At 47.0% G+C, this 19,024-nt stretch overlaps 1 protein-coding gene across 9 annotated transcripts in view; it reads right to left on the reverse strand.

Moving 5' to 3' along the window:
* The window catches only part of KCNAB2 (potassium voltage-gated channel subfamily A regulatory beta subunit 2), a 106,368-nt gene that overhangs the window by 13,430 nt on the left and 73,914 nt on the right, over window positions 1–19,024 (reverse strand). For all 9 annotated transcript variants that reach the window (XM_081923752.1, XM_081923750.1, XM_081923751.1 and 6 more), the window contains 7 exons: window positions 11,729–11,772; window positions 9,438–9,475; window positions 8,183–8,262; window positions 7,004–7,048; window positions 6,310–6,354; window positions 5,869–5,912; window positions 2,289–2,375 (listed from right to left, as the gene is read on the reverse strand). In XM_081923752.1, the coding sequence (XP_081779878.1) occupies window positions 2,289–2,375; window positions 5,869–5,912; window positions 6,310–6,354; window positions 7,004–7,048; window positions 8,183–8,262; window positions 9,438–9,475; window positions 11,729–11,772 (383 nt within the window). The remainder of the gene's footprint in view (window positions 1–2,288; window positions 2,376–5,868; window positions 5,913–6,309; window positions 6,355–7,003; window positions 7,049–8,182; window positions 8,263–9,437; window positions 9,476–11,728; window positions 11,773–19,024) is intronic.

A 19,024-nucleotide genomic window follows, 5' to 3' on the forward strand; every position in this document is an offset into this window, starting at 1 on the left:
GCGATACTGTGTACCGGCCCGTACTACCAAAAAAAGCAAAGCAAAGCAAAGCAAAAAGCACTGAGGATCACTCTGGATTGAACAGCATAGAAAATGCCACTCAAGAGCTGTTTCAGTTTTCCTCACTGTCAATCTCTACTCCCCAGGACCTTGTTTTTATTCCATCCCTCTTGAAACTCACAACTCTTAAAACCTGAAGCTTGAATTTTGGCTCACACAGGAAGTTTCCTGGGATAGCCTGGGACCAATCAATACCTCTGAGGTTGGTCTCTCTGCCAGGGTTGTTGTATGGCTCTGTTGAATAAGTATCATATCATGGATAAATGTTTCTTTTTAAAGGGAACAGTCCCCGCTCCCCCTGGCCTGCTGTCTAGATATGCTTCAAATTTCATCTACCAGCTGTTTGTTGGGGCATTTCCCAATGTGAAAAGGACTGTGTCAAATGTGCAATTGCAGCTCCTGCTGCGAGAAGATAAAAGAAGAGGGGGAAATCCCTTAGGGGACTTGTGTTCCTTGCAAATGCATAGTCCATGCAATTTGCAACTGCATGCATTTTTTGGGGGGACGCAATGGCATTTTGAGGCTTTAAGCGGCCATAGGGCATGGCTTGCTGTTCAGTGGTGTGCGATTTACTTGCCGCTGATTCAACAAGAAACAGCTTTGTGTATGTGGAATTCTCTCTCTCTCTCTCTCTCTCTCTCTCTCTCTCTCTCTGTGTGTGTGTGTGTGTGAGAGAGAGAGAGAAGCAGGTAATTTTATGCAGGGCCAGAACCACACACTATTGGAATGTGGCCCCTGGTAGCTCATAGCTGAGCTAATGTGGCACTTGGCTCAAGGAAGGTTTCCCCGCTTCTCTACGATGCACTGTATTGTTATGGAAATAGAAGACAGTATCTCACACGGAAACATGGAAATGCACGAGTTCAAAATCAAATACATACACAAACACACATATACACACAAACACACAGAAGGCAGAAAACGGGTAACAGAGTTGAGATCCTTAACAAGGCAACCAGATTGGCAAGGAACTGAGGCTTTCCATGGCAGAGTGGGAAATTCGCTGGGGTTTACAAATGCATCTACAAGTTGAGTATGTTTCGCCTGGAGAAGGGGAGACTGAGAGGTGATGTGATATCCACCTTGAAGTATCTGAAGGGTTGTCACATGGTAGATGGAGCAAGCTTGTTGCCTGCTACGCCTGAGGGTCGGATCTAAGCCAATTCATTCAAATGTCAACATTACAGCAAAACATTAGGAAGAAATTTCTGATGGTTAAGTGCTGTTCAGCAGTGGAAGGGGCTACCTTGGGAAGCGTTGGGCTCCCTTTCGTTGGAGGTTTTTCAGCAGAGGTTGGATGGCCACCTCTCAGGGATTCTTTCGCTGTGGTTCCTGCACTGGAAGGGGTGGACCTAGATGACCCCTGGGATTCCTTTAAACTCTACAATTCCATGATTCTACAAATGACTGTGTAAATGCCCTTGTCACAGATAACTAAGCAGAAACCGAGATAATGGGATATTTTTTCAAGGTCTCCTGAATGGGTGAAATCTGTGGTTCTTTGGGGTGGGTGGGAATCCTTCCGAATCTGCAGAGGTGTTACAGCTCATTTTAAAAACCTTCAGTGATTTTATCCTGGCAGGAATAAATTAACTGAAGTTTCTGTGAGCCTAGTGTCCTCGCCCGCTGACAGAGGAGGCAGCCTGCTGCATCTCTGCATGATTTTCGGTTCTGGCCTTGCTGCTTTTCAGTCTCTTCTGGAGGCAGGTAATCACCCTCATCCTTGAATCAGGTGTGAAAGCATCAATTTCTCCTTAGGTAAGAGGCAGCTGATTTACCTGCCCTCAGGGGAGGCTGCCCGGTGTGCCCCTGCAGGATTCATTGCTCTGGCTTTGTACTGTTTCAACTATTCTCTGCTTGGGGCAGCCTCCTCTCTCCATCAGCTGCAACTGGATCATCCAATCACTCTCAAGTCAGAGATGCAGCAGGACTTACCTGCCCTCAGAGGAAGCTGCCTGTTGCATCTCTGCATCAGTCATTGCTCTGGCCATGCCTCCTTCCAATCTGAGGGAAGAGGGACTCCTGTAGACACATGGGGATGGACCTGTAGATCCTTTCAGGTATGAGAAATCAATGTGTGGAAGGGGAAAGAGGGAGGAGAGCGCCTCTTCTAGCTGACGTTTGGCAAACATGGATCTCTTCCCTTGCCATGGTCAAGGACTGCAGGGTTCCACCTTGAAGAGACAGGTGCTCTGAGAGAGAAAGCAAAACGTGGCAGCCACACCTACCTTCCATGGGCGTGTTGGGGTCTGGCCGATTGGCAAACACCACGTCCACGTATTCCAGCTGCAGCCGTTCTAGCGAAGCCTTCAGGCCTGCAGGGGGAGGCAGAAAACAAACGTGTCAGAGAGAAAGGTCTACACTGAGCACTGCAAGATCGTCTTCTTCATTAGGTGGCCTGTGGAGCCAGCCAGCAGACCACCAAGGCTGCATTTGCACATACATTTAACGCACTATGGTAATGCTTTAAACAGCCACAGCATCCCCCAAAGGATTCTGGGGACTGTAGTTTGTTAAGGGAGACCCTACCCCACCAGTATTCCCCTCACAGAACTGCAGTTCCTTCTGAACAGGGATTAAAAGTGGTATCATAGCGCTTTATATGGAAGGTGGCCCTGGAATCACCTCTCTGGTAGGTGCCTTCAAAAGGGTTCTTGGAGCTGTGCAAGGATACCACTTTCAACAGCCATTGCTCCCACTAAAGAATTCTGGGAGCTGTAGTTTGTTAAGGGTCTCAGAGTTGTGAGGGGGCCCCTATTCCCCTCACAGAGATATGATTCCCAGAGTGGTTTCACAATCAATCTCTCTTTCCCAGGGAACTCTGGGAACTCAGAGAAGGGAATTATGGGCTGGTCTCCTAACAACTCTTAGTAGCACCGTTCACAAACTGCAGCTCCCAGAATTCTGCCATGTGATATTGCAATGCTTTAAATGTATGATGTGAATGTCCCTTGAGTCTCTGCCACCTCTTTCCTCTTTCTCTCTGCCTTCAAGGGTTCGCTTGCGGGCACCTCGATGCTCCATATCTCACCCTGGAGACGTGGGGCATACATACAAAGAGAGAAATTGAAAGCGATTTGGTGAATGCACCACCCTCTGGAGTTGGCCCCATTGAAAGCACCACAGTCCCCACACATTTGCAGAACAAGGGTGGTCGCCGCCACCCCATACAAACTGGGGGATACAACCCCAGCTCCCTACTTTATGTTTCCCTGTTAACTCTATTCGTAGCCAGCAATCAATGACGGACAACCCTGTTTCAAATCGCCAATGTTCATTAAAGAATTAGGGCAAGAATTAACGTCACCCATTATACAATATTTTAATGTTTTTAATCGCATCTGGATTCCACAAAGCTTAAGCCTTCCAGCGCAAAATATCTACTGCTGGTGCCTCTGCATGCTTTGTTTTGTAATTGAGGGTATCAATTAAAAAGAAAAGGCACTGGGGTCAGCCAGTCTCTGCTTAAAAATAACAGGGGGGGGGGAATATGGCATATCCAATTGGGCAGGTGGGATGTATAAATGAACCCTTGTTGCTTTATAGCAGCTAGGGACACAAGCAGCTGCCTTATGCTGCCAGTATGCTGAGCCTAGCCCAGTATTGTCTGCACTGACTGGCAGCAGCTCTCCAGGGTTTCAGGCAGGAAGTCTTAGCCTGGACCTTCTGAATGCAAAGAGTCTGCTCTACTTTTGAGCTGCAGCCCTAGCCCCACGTTTTTGTATGTGATTTTGCACATTTATTTAATTAATGCATTTATATTTCTCCAAGGAGCTCAAGGTGGCATTCATGGTTCTTCCCTTCCTCATTTAGCCCCCACAACAACCCTGTGAGGTAGGTCAGGCTGAGTGCACTTCATGGCTGAGTGGGGATTTGAAGCCTGGTCTCTCCCAGGTTCTAGTCCGACACGCTAACGGTTACACCGCACTGGCACATTTTACAAAGCGATTTTCCCTAGTAGGGTGCATTTTTGCATTTTCTCCAATATATGCATTTACCCCGGGATAGACATTTCTGTTCATATGACTCGGCTAGAGGAATGACATTTGGAGCAGTGTGACTTCCAAAGGTCAGGTGTGTTTCAGTTTTTGCATTGTTTTGGAGAGCAGGAATAGAACTGAACTGAAATTCTCCGCTATCCTTAGCTGACCTCTACAAGGGCAACTCAAACACCAAGTGGAAATACCAAAACACACCACAGGGGAGTCTTTCCCAACCTGGGGCCATCCAGGTGTTTTGGACTACAACTCCCATCAGCCCCTATGTCACACGGTCATGCTGGCTGGGGATGATGGAAGCTGCAGTGTCCCACACCAGAAGGGCATCTTGCCCTATAAACTAACATTTTCATAGTGGTAAAGGTAAAGGTAAAGGGACCCTAGACCATTAGGTGCAGTCGTGGCCGACTCTGGGGTTGCGGCACTCATCTCGCTTTATTGGCCGAGGGAGCTGGCGTACAGCTTCCGGGTCATGTGGCCACCATGACTAAGCCGCTTCTGGCGAACCAGAGCAGCGCACGGAAACGCTGTTTACTTTCCCCCTGGAGTGGTACCTATTTATCTACTTGCACTTTGACATGCTTTCGAACTGTTAGGTTGGCAGGAGCAGGGACTGAGCAACGGGAGCTCACCCCGTCGCGGGGATTCGAACCTCCGACCTCCTGATCGGCAAGTCCTAGGCTCTGTGGTTTAACCCACAGTGCCACCTGCGTCTTCATAGTGGTAGCCATCACCCATTGGGACTGGTAGGGTGGAAGTCCAGGGAGCCCAACAGCAGGTGGCGCCAGAGCCAAGAAGAGGCAGAGCCAACTAATCCTGTTTGTGGACCCATCCTTCTCCCTGCTTGCTGAGTTCTACAAGAGCAATACAGAGACGGATAAGGAGGCTGATTACTAAAAGGTGATCCTTGCAATACAAGAGGATGGACTAGTTCACTCCTAACGCTACAGTTCTGTTGGGAAGATGTCAGGCAGTGGTGTCCCCTGGGTTGCTTGTAAGGCTGCCCATCTCCCACAGAGCCAGATTCAAGGTCCTTATATTCATCTACAAAGCCCTGAAGAACTTCCACCCAGGGGACCTCAAGGACCGCCTGAACCTTTGTATCCCCGCTCCATCACTGAGATCATCTGCAGGAGCTTTGTTGGTCACCGGGTTAGCAGGGCTTACTCAACAACAACAAGAAACACATCCTTCAGTGTCATCAGTCCTGTGGAACTCCCTGCCACTGGAGATTCAGCAAGCACCTTCTGTTTTAACCTTTTAAATGCCTGCTGAAGACTTTTCTATTGCATCAGGCAAATATGCAGGCAATTAAGAATACTGTATCTACTCGAGTATAAGCTGACCCGAATATAAGCCGAGGCGCCTAATTTTACCACAAATAACTGGGAAAACTTATTGACTCGAGTATAAGCCAGTTCACCGCACCACAAACCTGGTGGTGGCTGCAGCGGTGGAGGAAGAAGGAGCAGCCCGAAAGGACCCTCACTCGAGTATAAGCCAAGGGGGGCTTTTTCAGCATAAAAAAAATGTGCTGAAAAAGTCGGCTTATACTCGAGTATATACGGTACATCTTTCTGTTCTGTAACAGCTGATTTTAGCTTTTTAGATGTTTCTATTATATGATTTTAAATATAAGTGCTGTAAATTCCTCTGATACGCTTTTTATTTTATGAACATCAGTATATAAATATGTTTATAAATAAATTAATCAAATATCTGGAGAGCGCTAGATTTGGGAAAGAGGCCTCTTCCAGGGAACACCCACTGGGTTAATTGTTAAGTGCCCAGCAGTTTGGCTTCATCTTACCTTCTATAATGTGCTTTCTTGAGAGTCCTCTCTCCGTCTCGGCTCTGGGGTAGGAGGAGAAGGAGGAAAGACTGAAGTTAGAAGACTGATGTAGCCGAAATCGTTAACTTGTGCTATGCAAAGATGATTATTTAGAAAGAGAGGAGCTGAAACTAACTGCCAGGCTATCCAGAAATGCTTATCTTTCATCCCAAAAAATCGTATACCGGCTAGAGAGTACGGAAGGGGGAATGGCACTCTCTCCATGCTCAGAGGCACACTCCCTTTCCTCAAAAGGAAACTGTGGGTGGATGATGCTTGAAAAGTGAATCCCTAATTCTAAGGATCAGTCCCCCTTTCTGAAACCAGTCAAAGTCCCCTGGCCCTCCACTGCCCGCCAGATATTCTTGAATTTCCTCACTCAAATGGCACACAAGCAGGGTGGTTGAAACGCTTACGTACTTTCCTCCCCAGAAGATTTTGGTTGTTATCACCAGGCTGGAACGTCTGCAAGGAGAGTGGAGGAAGGGGGGAGAGAATGGATGTGTGATGGATAAAGGTAAGTCTCCTAAATGCATTCACCACCATCCTGAAGTTCCCCTCCACCCAATGTAAAATCTGAGAAGGATTAAGACAGTCTTCTGACGCATTTGGCAAATTATCTGGACTCCTTTGAGAGGAAGGGTGGGTTAGAAATGTAATAAATAAATAAATAAATCACACACACACACACACACACACACACACACACACACACACACCATCCTGCAGACAATGTATAAACGTATCTGTTGTGATTGTTTTGGTGGTCAAAAATGTAAGGATATGGGATTTGGACTATGTATCTTGCTATATAAATAAAAACCTAAGGCTGTTGTCACATTCTGCAGTTCATGGGGCTGTTGATAGATGGCACTGTGAAATACAGTGTGGTGACATACTGCTCCCTGGTTTTGTTTTACTGTCAAGCAGCAAATAGCTTTCATGAAATAAACATGTCTCATTTTGATTATGACATGAATTTTGTTTAAAGTTTCTAGACCACATGGGTTCTTGAACACAGTGGCGGGTTAAAACATGTTAAAGCATACAGAGACAACAGGAATAACCACAAGATGGAATGGGGTTGAGATGTGGTCCGAAGAAGAACAGTTACCTCCATCCTTTTTTCTTAATGATATTCCCTAACACGACTTCAGCCCTACAAGACACAGAAAGAGAAAGAAAATGTGACCGTTAGACTCATGCAGAAATGAAGTCAAGCTTGCTACAGTGAGTGCAGCCAAAATGTATTTTGGTGACCAGGACACAACCCCTCATAGGGGGAGAAAATAATAATCAAGGCTTAAGCTAGTATTCCCTCAGTTATTGGACTTTCTGAACTGAAATTGGGGGTGCATTTTACTCTTAGACCTTCAAAGTTTTATTTTTGGAGTGCCAACATATAAAGTTACCTGCTTTCAGAGGAGCTCCCCCACAATGTCTCTGCATGAATCCCTGTTCTAAGTTGGCCATGTGATTAGAAGGAGGAAGCTCTGTAAAACGGACTCATGGGCGGGAAAAAAATAGGCAGCCTTCCTTGGTGTTCTGCAAAACTGACTGATCCAACCACACCGGAAGCTGAGAAACAGTAGCAGCAAGGACTGCTTGCTTTTGAGGAGTCACAGGTGGGAGTGGGGATGCTTGCAATGGCTCTCTGGCGTGGGGTTGGGGGTTGAAGATGGAATGGCTGCGGACTCACCAGGTGGCCTCGGACAGGTTGCTGTCTCTTATTTTAATAATAATAATAATTTATTATTTATACCCCACCCATCTAGCTGGGCTTCCCCAGCCACGCTGGGTGGCTTCCAAAAAAATATTAAAATACTGCAATATATCAGACACTAAAAGCTTCCCTAAACAGGGCTGCCTTCAGATGTCTTCTAAAAGTCTGGGAGTTGTTGTTCTCTTTGACATCTGGTGGGAGGGCGTTCCACAGGTAGGGCGCCACTAACAAGAAGGCCCTCTGCTTGGTTCCCTGTAACGTGGCTTCTTGCAGTGAGGGAATAGCCAGAAGGCCCTCGGTGCTGGACTTCAGTGTCTGGGTAGAACGATGGGGGTGGGGATGCTCCTTCAGGTATACTGGACCGAGGCCGTTTAGGGCTTTAAAGGTCAGCACCAACACTTTGAATTGTGCTTGGAAACGTACTGGGAGCCAATGTACTCAGTCCCCTTCCCACCTGTTGTGGATGACTAGCCTACCTAGCAGGGTCGTGGGTTGGATGACAGAGAGAAGGTATGGGAAAGTGCTCAGAAAAGCACGATGGAGGTGTTAGAAATGGGTGGCTGCACCTACTTCCCTGCAGCATAGACTTCCGCCGTGTCGAAGAGATTGATGCCATTGTCATAGGCCAAGGTCATCAACTGCTCCGCCATCTGAAAGAGAGGCAGAGATGAGGTCCTGAGGTCGTGTGTGTGTGTGTGTCTGTGAGGACTGGTGGGATTTTCTTGCCCCCCCCTCCACCCACCCACACCCAACCGCTCATCCGTTTATTTCTAGAACATGGCCACTTCTGCGCATTCTCACCAGTGAATCTATTCCATCCGCTTTCTGCCTTCATCTGCAATTCTGATTTTTAAACCCACATCAAAGTTTGCATTTACATGGTTATTTTAAAATGCGTTTCCTCACAGCGGGCAGAGTTTGAAATGGATTCCCTCTCTCGAAGCGTGCATATTTATTGCCACTCTTATCTTCCTCCCTCAAGGCGGCGTACGTTGCCACCTTATAGCCTCACAACAACCCTGTGAGGTAGGGTGGGCTGAGAGATGGGGACTGGCCCCAAGTTCCCCAGTGGACTTCACGGGCTGAGTATGGATTTGAGTCCCAGTTTCCCAGATCCTAGTCCAGCACTCTAACCGCTACCCAGCACTGCCTCGCTGTTCTGATGTATTGTTTTTGAGCTGCGGACTGCACCGGGACATTGAGGGGGTGTGAAATTCAGGGTACAACTAAAAGTAATGCTACTTTTGCTGAACGGACAGGTTTTCACTTAGAGCAGCAGTTCTCAACCTGTGGGTCCCCAGATGTTGTTGGACTACAACTCCCATCATCCCTGAGCTCCAGCTTGCTAGCTAGGGGTGATGGGAGTTGTAATCCAACAACATCTGGGGACCCACAGGTTGAGAAAGGCTGACTTAGAGGGATGTCGGCAGGCTCTTAATGGACTCAGGGCACAGGCCAATGACACATATTTGCATACAGTTCAGATATGCTAATTTATGCATATAGATGCAAATTTAGGCTGGCTCTAAGAGGGGGGAAAAACAACAAAGTTGCTGTCAAGGCTTCAGTTGAGACCCTCCAGATGTTGCTAGACTCCAGGTCCCATCATCCTTGATGCCTGGGGTTAATGAGAGCTGGAGTCCAACAACTTCTGGAGGGGGGCACCAGTTCCCTCCCCCAATTTAGGGGATCCTCCCACCCCAGTTCACATCTTCAGTTCAGGAGAATAGATTTGGAGTGGGGGAGGAGGAGGTGTCGGTACCTCCCAGGACAGACCATCAAATAAATAAACTAAATAAACATGAGGGAGGGGACATATTCTTACCTCATCCGTAATCTGTCCTCCAAATGTCACCCATGTTCCTACAAAAGAGAGTGAGAGCAAGAGAGAGAGGCAGACAAAAGGATTTTCAAAAACGAAACGAAGGATTTGGGGAGAATCACAGAATTGCTGAGTTGGGAGGGATCCTGAGGGTCATCTAGTCCAACCCTTTGAATGAAGGAAGGACAAAGGCAGGATGGAACTGAACTCCTGGGAAAAAAGTCAGTTCACTGAGTCAACAGCTCAGTGGCAGGGCACCTGCTTGGCATGCAGAAGGCTCTGGGTTCAATCCTCCTATGGCATTTCCATGTAGGACTGGGAATGATCTCTGTCCGAAACCCTGGAGAGTTGCTGCCAGTCAGTGCAGGTTGTACTGAGCTAGATGCATCAATTGCTTGACTGAGTATAAGGCAGCTGTCTGTACTGGATGAGTTTCAAGATATGTGCATCTTGTCCACTGTTCTGTCTTCCCTAGTGGCAAGCAGATACCTCTGGGAAGTTCGCAAGCAGAGAAAGAAGGCAAGAACTTATCTCTGCTGCTGTGTGGCTTTCCAGAAACTGGCCATCCATTGGCATACTGGGTACTATGCAACCCTGAAGCAACTGTGCCACCGTCCACCATCCCCGGAGGAGGAATGCTCTGGGCTCACAGGAGCCTTTGGATTCGGGGATTTAAAAAGTTTATTTGTATGCACCAAGCACGCCACTTGGGAAATGACTGATCTGCCTCTTTGTGGAGCAAAAGTCAAAAGTCTGCCATGTGTAAAGGTAAAGGGACCCCTGACCATTAGGTCCACTCATGGCCGACTCTGGGGTTGCATCGCTCATCTCGCTTTACTGGCCGAGGGAGCCGGCGTACAGCTTCCAGGTCATGTGGCCAGCAGGACTAAGCCGCTTCTGGCAAACCAAAGCAGCTCACGGAAATGCAGTTTACCTTCCCGCCGGAGCGGTACCTATTTATCTACTTGCACTTTGACGTGCTTTCGAACTGCTAGGTAGGCAGGAGCAGGGACTGAGCAACGGGAGCTCACCCCGTTGCGGGGATTCGAACCGCCGACCTTCTGATCGGCAAGTCCAAGGCTCTGTGGTTTAACCCATAGCGCCACCCACATCCCCTGCCATGTGTACAAGGTGCAGATTTACTGCTCCTGGCAAACCGGGAGAGCAAAAGGGGCTCCCAGATTTGGTTCTCCATGCTGTTAAATGTCCAGAATACCAGTTCTGTTCTGCAACATTAACTGCCCCTCCCAGCTTGATATCACCTGCAAATTTAAAGAACATCCCCTCAATTCCTTTATCCAAGCCCAGGCCAGAACACTGCAGCACTCCACTTGTCACTTTCCTCCAGGATGATGAGGAATCATTACTGAGCACTCTGGATTTGGTCAGCTAACTACCTACAAATCCACCAAACAATGACCTCATCCAGTCCACATTTTACCAGCTTCCCCACAATAATATCATGGGGGACTTTGTCAAAAGCCTTACTGAAACCAAGATACACTACGTCCATAGCATTCCCCTGATCCACCAAGCTTGTAACTCCATCAAAAAAAGAAATGAGACTTATTTTTGAGAAACCCATGCTGGGTCTTAGTAACCGCAACATCCTTTTCTAGGTGCTCCCTGACTGACTGACTGACTGACTGACCGGCTGCCTCGATTGGCTGGTCTGATTTCCAACCTGTTTATTTTTAAAACCAAGAGGATCACCGCAGAATGAGCTTGAATGAAACAGGAAAGGAATTGCTGAGCTGCACACAAGACAGGGAATAGGTATGGAGGAGTTGCAAGAAGACCCTTCGTGGAGTTAAAACTCCGGGACAGTTTTAATTCCACTTCCTGCAGCAATGGAAGCTCAGAACAATTGTCATGATGGAATAAGCCTTAGCCCTTAACCTTAACAACTGCTTCCCAGGAGCAGGGCCAGCTTAACACAACAGACAATGCAAGAGCAGCTGTGGAGGCCATCAGCATCCCAAGCCAGGAATGAAATCCATCAGGAAAGAATGATTCAGCCAGGGGGGGGGGGGCGGGGAGACAGGCGTCTGCAAACAACTCTCAGCACCCCAAGCAAACTGCAGCTCCCAGGATTCTTGTGGGGGAAGCCATGGCTGTTGAAAGTGGGAAAGCAATGCAAACAGATGTGGATGCCTTCTGCCAATCAATTCCAATTGCAGCTGCATTGCACGGCATCTTCCACAGAGCGCATTTGTAGCGTATGCACCAAACTGAATCTCGCCCCCCCCCCCCGCAAGCTGAATTAAAAGGAAAACCCCAAGAATTCTACTTACCTAACCCGAGGCAGGAAACTCGGAGTCCTGACTTCCCAAGGTTTCTGGAAAAAACAACAACACCACCTTTTAATAGGCAGATGGAAATGTCGGAAATAGACGCTGGCCATTGGCATCTTCGCACCGATGCTTACAGAGAGCAGATGTCGTTTCAGTTCCGATCAGCATTTTGTGTTTCCCTCAAAAGATACGCGAGGGAAGGGAAGGAGAGAGGAGGAGGCGTGGGGGGGGGGGATATACCATTTGGTGCTTTCATAATCATGCAGAATCAGACACAGGGAAACCTCCTTCTCCAGCTGGGTTAGACCCTATCCCTGGTGGAACTAGAGAATTGACATCAGGAGTCCTGGGCTTGGATCTTCCCTGGTCTGTTCTTGGTTTGCAAAATAATTATTAAGAAAAGGCAACGGGAGGGTTTGCCAAACTGGACTCTTTCCCAGGGGAATCGGAGATCTCCTGACATCACATCAAGTTCACCTTGAGGCATCAACTGGGGAAGCCAGTGTGGTGTAGTGGTTAGAGCAGGGGTCAGCAACCTTTTTCAGCAGGGGGCGGGTCCACTGTCCCTCAGACCTTCTCGGGTACCAGACCATATTATTTTTTTGAGGAGGGGATGAATGAATTCCTATTGCCCACAAATAACACAGAGATGCATTTTAAATAAAAGCACACATTCTACTCATGTAAAAACATGCTGATTCCCGGACCGTCTGTGGGCCGGATTTAGAAGGTGATTGGGCCAGATCCGGCCCCCAGGCCTTAGTTTACCTCCCCATGGGTTAGAGGGTTGACCTGGGAGACCAGGGTTCAAATCCACACTTGGCCATGAAGCTCCCTGGACTTGTCCTACCTCACAGGGTTGTTATGGGGATTAAACGAGGAGTGGAAGAGCCATACATGCCACCTCGAGCTTCTTGGAGAAAAATGGTGGGATACAAATGCAGTAATGGGTAATACTGTAATAACATTCAGTGCATTCCACACACCCCCAGCAAGGCAATACGATGATGGTAACTCTAACATAGCATACAGGCTTGCTGTAAGGATTGCCGAGATAATATGCATAATAAAAAATCCTACAAGGATAGGTATATGAATAATCCTACACAAATGATTTTCAGGGGGTTCTCTCAGGTTCAAATGCTGCCCTCAGAGCTTGATTGGCAGAGGAACACCCAGGACTGGCCCTTGGGGAGACTCTGTGCGTGTTTGCGTGTGATGCATTGCTTTGAGCTGTCTGTCACTTTTTGCAAGCCGCAGACTAAATATTTTGTGGCGGCTCCAACGCCTCTCAGCATTTTCTGACCTTCCACATGAAAGGGCCAGCCATCAGCCTGGGGCAGGGTGTGGAGGGGGCCGAGGAAGAGGAAGTTTGGTTCCTGGATGGTCCAGAAATTTCTTATCCGTAAGGCGACATGGCCAGGCCATTTCCCACACCCTCGAAATTTTGCTCAGAGCTCTATTCCCCTTCCCCTGTGCACACTGGGTGTTCCCCCCTTATGACCTCATCTCCATCATCATCATCTTATTTGCAGATCAACAGATTGAAACAATTAGTAGAAACGCACATTGGCGCAACTGAAAAACACAGTATAACGATGCTAAGCAGTATATCGCCTGATATAGAATCGCAGAATGGAATTGCAGAGTTGGAACGGGCACCCAAGTGTCATCTAGTCTAACCCCCTGCAATGCAGGAATCACAGTGAAAGAATCCCTGACAGATGGCCAGCCAACCTCTGTTTGAAACTTCTAGTGAAGGAGAGTCTGCCCCCTTCTTTTGTTCCGCTGCCGAACCTTTCTTACCACCTGAAAGTTCTTCCTAATGTTTAGTCGGAATCTCCTTTCCTGTCATTTGAATCCAATTCTTCGGGTCCTGCACTCTGGAGCAGCAAGAAACAAGCTCCATATTATACAGCATATACATATACTGTGACGCATTTTCATACTGTGTTTTTCATTTGCATTAATGCTCATTTTTAAAAATGTTATTCGTTGTCAATTTTTCTAAATTGTGCTTTTTAAAAAAATTGCAGCACATATCACTTATAAACAGTGATTCATACGCAGCTGAGTTTTGCGTTTGTTTTTGCAACCTGTCTCCCCACCCACAGTTGCACCGAACATCTATTTTATTACATTTAACTTTTAAGTCATTTCACCTTTTTCAACAAAAGTCCCGTTCCACAAATTGCCATGTGTTCTCAGAGGCCTATGTGTCTATTGGTAGAAAATTGTTATCAATTGTTTAAATGTTCAGTTGACTGCAAATAAACAAGCGAGGATGACATTATACCACCACCAGACACTTCACCCCATTCCTCAGCCACCTCCCCACAAACTGCAGTGACCCCAAGCAGACCCTCTGACCCTCACAAAGGTTCCCCACCCCCCTTTCCCTCCCCCTTGGGAAAAAGAAAAACACAGGCTTTTAATGTCCCTCATCCGTGCTCCAAGAAGGAAACAAGCTGAAGCGCATCAAGTTTATCTATGAAATCACCTTGCCCCATGCATGCAGAATTGGCAACATCACAGGTGCCACCTGATATCTTTTCCGCATTTGTAAGGAATCAACCTTTTACTGTGGCGGCACACATATCTTGGAACTCCCCGCCTATGGACACCAGGCAGGCGCCTTCCCTGAACCCTTTTGGGTGCATGCCATGAGCATTTTTCTTTAGACAAACACGTGGAACCTTGATGTATGTTTCAATCCGATTCTGGTATATTGCTGATTTTATTTTTTGAATGTTGTAAAGAGTTGTTTCTTTTTTTAAATAATATTTTTTTATTAATTTTAACATATAAATTATAAAATGTACCACAAAACTTATCACATACAATCTTTTTGGACTTCCATCAGCACCTCTGATGATCCACCGTTTTAACCACTTCTTATGCATTTCTTAACTTTATATTGCCTTTACATCTCTTAACAAATCATCCTTCCCCTTGTCCATTTTTACAATACTTCTAATAATACTCCTCACAAAACTTCTTGCAACCCTACAAACGCCGTCTGTAAAGAGTTGTTTCTACCGATAATTTCATTGCGTGGTTCTCTTCGTAAAGCCGCTTTCGGGGTTGTTTTGCAATCAAGCCTTGTGAAAATAATAACAAATAAATAAAGTACTACCCCGGTGCTTTAAATGCAGGATGCAAATATGTCCTATGAGAAAGTCCTTGTGGTGTCAATTGCAGTGGGCAAGTCACTAGGAGAAGGGGGCCATGGGTAAAAAAACCACACCCTGAAGGTTATGATGGGGGGGTTCCCCAAGATCTGTGGCTGAAGGCTTGAGCAAGAGGTCTTGAGGCTGAAGACGTTGTATTTTGAAGGCCTGCAAAGACTGTCCGCCGTTCCTTGCTTGCTGCCTGCGTTTAGGAACCCAGTAAGTTGCCTTATATACTGAGTCAGAGCCTTGGTCAATCTAACTCAGCATATTGTTTACACTGGCTGGCAGCAGCTCTCCAGGGGCTCAGACAGGGATTATCACCCAGCCCAACTTGGAGATAATGGGGATTGAACCTGAGACCTTCTGCATGCAAGGCAGGCTCTCTAGCACTGAGCTACGGTCCTCCCTGCCAGAGCTCCCACCCCTTCAAAAGATATCTATCAATTAACAGGCGGATTTACAACAGCCAGTGAACCGAGCAAGGGAACGGCTGATTCAAGGAGACAGAGTGCCTTGAAGTCCACAGCAACATTGCTAAATGGATCACAGAACTATCTCCTTAAGAAAGGCCATTTTATTTTATTAACACGGCCGGCGTTGGAAGGATACAATTTAAAACAGACATGTGCTGCATTTAAAACATTTAAAAATATTCTAAAGCTATTTAGAGCATCTGAAACTATTTAAAGCACCAAAAAGCATTTCAAAGCAATCATGCACCCCACCCTCACAGTTACTGATTTCAAGAGTGCCATTAGCCACCCATAGTGTGATGGCAGTTAATATTGGCATGGGAATACATGCTGGGAATGGGAAGTCCGTAAGAGGGAATGTCAGGGTCTTTGGCTATTAAAAAGACTCTCTGGTCAAGGCTGTGGCACATCTAAAACAATGGCAAATAGTGCAATGCAGCCTCTTTTACTGTCATCAGACAGGCTGAGCAGCTGAAACTTACAGAGAGAAGGATTTCTGGCTTGTAAGGACAGCTCTGCAGCATACATTTAGAGGACATCCAATGCACATTTAAAATGCATAGCTTCCCCCAAGGAATCCTGGGGACTGTAGTCACCCCCTCCCAGAGCTACAGTTCCCAGCACCCTTAATAAACTATAGCTCCCAGAATTGCTTGGGGGAAGTTATGTGCTTTCAATGTGCATTGAGTGTGTTTGAAATGCATGGTGTGGACTTGCCCTTATAAGGCTAATGCAAAAACTGTTTCCTGACATTGCACTGGCTACCCCAATTCATGAAGGAGGATCCCTTTTCTTACAGAACTATGTAAAAACCATTCCGGCTGCTGCTACGGAATTCTGCATTTGCAAAGGACCAAACGTTAAACACAAACTTGCTGGTTTGCTTGCAAAGAGCCAGCGGGTTTGTGTGTTTTTACACGAATCGCTAAATGGCGCATGTTGCTGGGATGGGGGGCAGGGGGTAGCTGGAGCAAAACCTTACCTCACTACTGCTTGAAGTTTTCCCTGCCCCCTCCAAACCTGCTTAGTTTGGGTATCAGAACCAGAATAGTGAAGGCGGTGAAAATTAAAGCAACAGAGGTAAAGCAAAGGAGGGCAGCAGATTTCGTGCACGTGTCCTGTGTTTAAAGGTAAAGGGACCCCCTGACCATTAAGTCCAGTCGTGACTGACTCTGGGGTTGCAGCGCTCATCTCGCTTTATTGGCCAAGGGAGCCGGCGTACAGCTTCCGGGTCATGTGGCCAGCATGACTAAGCCGCTTCTGGCAAACCAGAGCAGCACATGGAAATGCCGTTTACCTTCCCGCCGGAGCGGTACCTATTTATCTACTTGCACTTTGATGTGCTTCCGAACTGCTAGGTTGGCAGGAGCAGGGACCGAGCAACGGGAGCTCACCCCGTCACGGGGATTTGAACCGCCAACCTTCTGATCAGCAAGCCCTAGGCTCTGTGGTTTAACCCACAGCGCCACCCGTGTCCCGTCCTGTGTTTAGGGACACACAAATGAACACACACACACACCCATTACCCAAACAATCTTTACAACTAAAACAAGAAATGTGTGTTTAATGCACAGAACTGGTTTGGTCCTAACACAATCGCAAGCATGTTTTCTGCTGCTGCAGAGGGGAGGACCCAAACAAATGGATTCAAATAAAAAAGAAGGAGATTCTGGGCTCATCCACACTTCCTTCTGAGCTGCATTTATAGGCACTTTAAAGCTCCATGTCTGAGCAGTGTCTGTTTGTTTGACCTAGTGCTTTCCCTGGGAAAACCTGCATTTTACAGCTGAATCAGAGCAAACAGCTCTGGGTTTTCCAGGGACTGCTCTTTGCTCTGACTCCGCTGCAAAACACGGGTTTTCCTGGGGAAAACACCCGGACCAAGAGAAACACAACACTTGGATATGGAGCTTTAAACCCTGGAAAGCAAGGTTGAATAGGAAGTCTGGGTGAACCCCGACTAAATGTTAGGAAGAACCTTCTGACAAGTAAGAGCCGTTTGATAGTGGAACAGACTCCCTTGGAAGGTGATGGAATCTTTTCAATGGGGGTTTTTGAGCAGAGGTTGGGTGGCCATCTGTTGGGGATTATTACGTTGCGATTCCTGCGTTGCAGGGGGTGGGGCTAGATGACCCTTAGGATCCCTCCCATTCCAAAGTCTGAACCAGTCCATCACAATAGGATGTAGGTTTGTCAACATATTATGTCACTTTGCACATGAGCTGTAATGGCAGACAAGCATTATAAGGAGGCCAAATTTCAAAACGAGGAGATGGGAATTGGCCGAGGTTCATCAGTTTAAATATTTCCCTTTCAAGTGAAGTTTTCGCCTGTGATTTTTTTTTTGTACCCATAGTATTTCTTCAACGTTCTCTTTTGCTGTTGTAGAAATCCTTGCCTGCCTCACGCTCTCTCCCTGACTTCTGCATGAACTCAAAGAGAAAGATGCAAGAACATTTCCACTCTCAGATGATTGGAGCAGATTAGGTAAGGAGCAGAGTGGGCAGCCTATCACCTGCTCTCTACTCATTAAATGTGATTCAGCAGCAGCAAAAACAAACAAACAAAAACCCTAATGCAGTTCCAGGCTGCTTCAACTATACTTCTGTCCAGATCACTGCCTATCCAGAGGCAACAGAAGGCAAGGAAAGGGATGGGTGGGGAAGGAGCCCACAAATAAATTAAAGTTAAATTCTGCAACCAAAATTAAATTCTGCAACCAAAGTTAAATTCTGCAGAATGGATCTATCCTATCCATTTATCCATCCATCCATTTATCCATCCATCCATCCATCCATCCTGCTTTGTGCTTCTCCCCAGCTTCTCCTTTCTTGAGGTGGGACAAAGAGATTTGTAGGGCTCTCCTACAAGCCCCACCGCTGGAAACTCATAAGAGCTGGACCCTGCTCAGGCTTGTGTTTTCACCAGTTATTACCAACATGCTGAGCTGTATCTTAGTAGCAGAGCACCTGCTCTGCATGCAGAAGGCCCCAGGTTAAATCCCCAATGGCGTCTCCAAGCAGGGCTGGGTAAGGCACTTCTCTGAAACCCTGCTAGTCAATGCCTTGGTAGATTTGCAGAAGCGGGGTAAGCTCAGTGGCAGAGCACCCAGTTTGCATGCAGATTCAATCCCCAGCATCTCCAATCAGGACTGAGATCCTGAAACCTTGGGAAGGTGCTGCCAGCCTGTGCAGACAGTACTGAGCTAGATGGACCCACGGTCTCACTTGGTAGAAGGCAGCTTCCAATGTTCCAATGACTAATAGGCTTCGTACCAAAATACAGTTTCAGGCATTTCCTCAGCCAACCTTTGCAGCCTTTTTGGCAACAGCCCAAAAACAATCTACAGGTGCCATTACATTTTTGCCTTTAAAAACAATAATAATTACAATTGGCCACTGTCTCCCACCCTCCCACCCACACTTTCTAATAGCCAAAGCAGCCCTGGGGCTGCCAACCTGGAACAGTGATGTGGTGGGCATAGGTTTTAACCCTTTCCCCCAGAACATCCCCACCAAAAGCTGCTCTTTGCCTCTGAAGCTGGTACCTGAAAAATATATATGCAATTTTCAGGGGGAAACCAGCACATGTATAGGGAAGAAAGGATTAGATTCCCTCCAACCTGCTTCTTTTGTCATATCCAGACAATG

Source organism: Podarcis melisellensis (assembly GCF_964234715.1).
Source record: "Podarcis melisellensis genome assembly, chromosome: 8".
Taxonomy (NCBI): Eukaryota; Metazoa; Chordata; class Lepidosauria; order Squamata; family Lacertidae; genus Podarcis; species Podarcis melisellensis.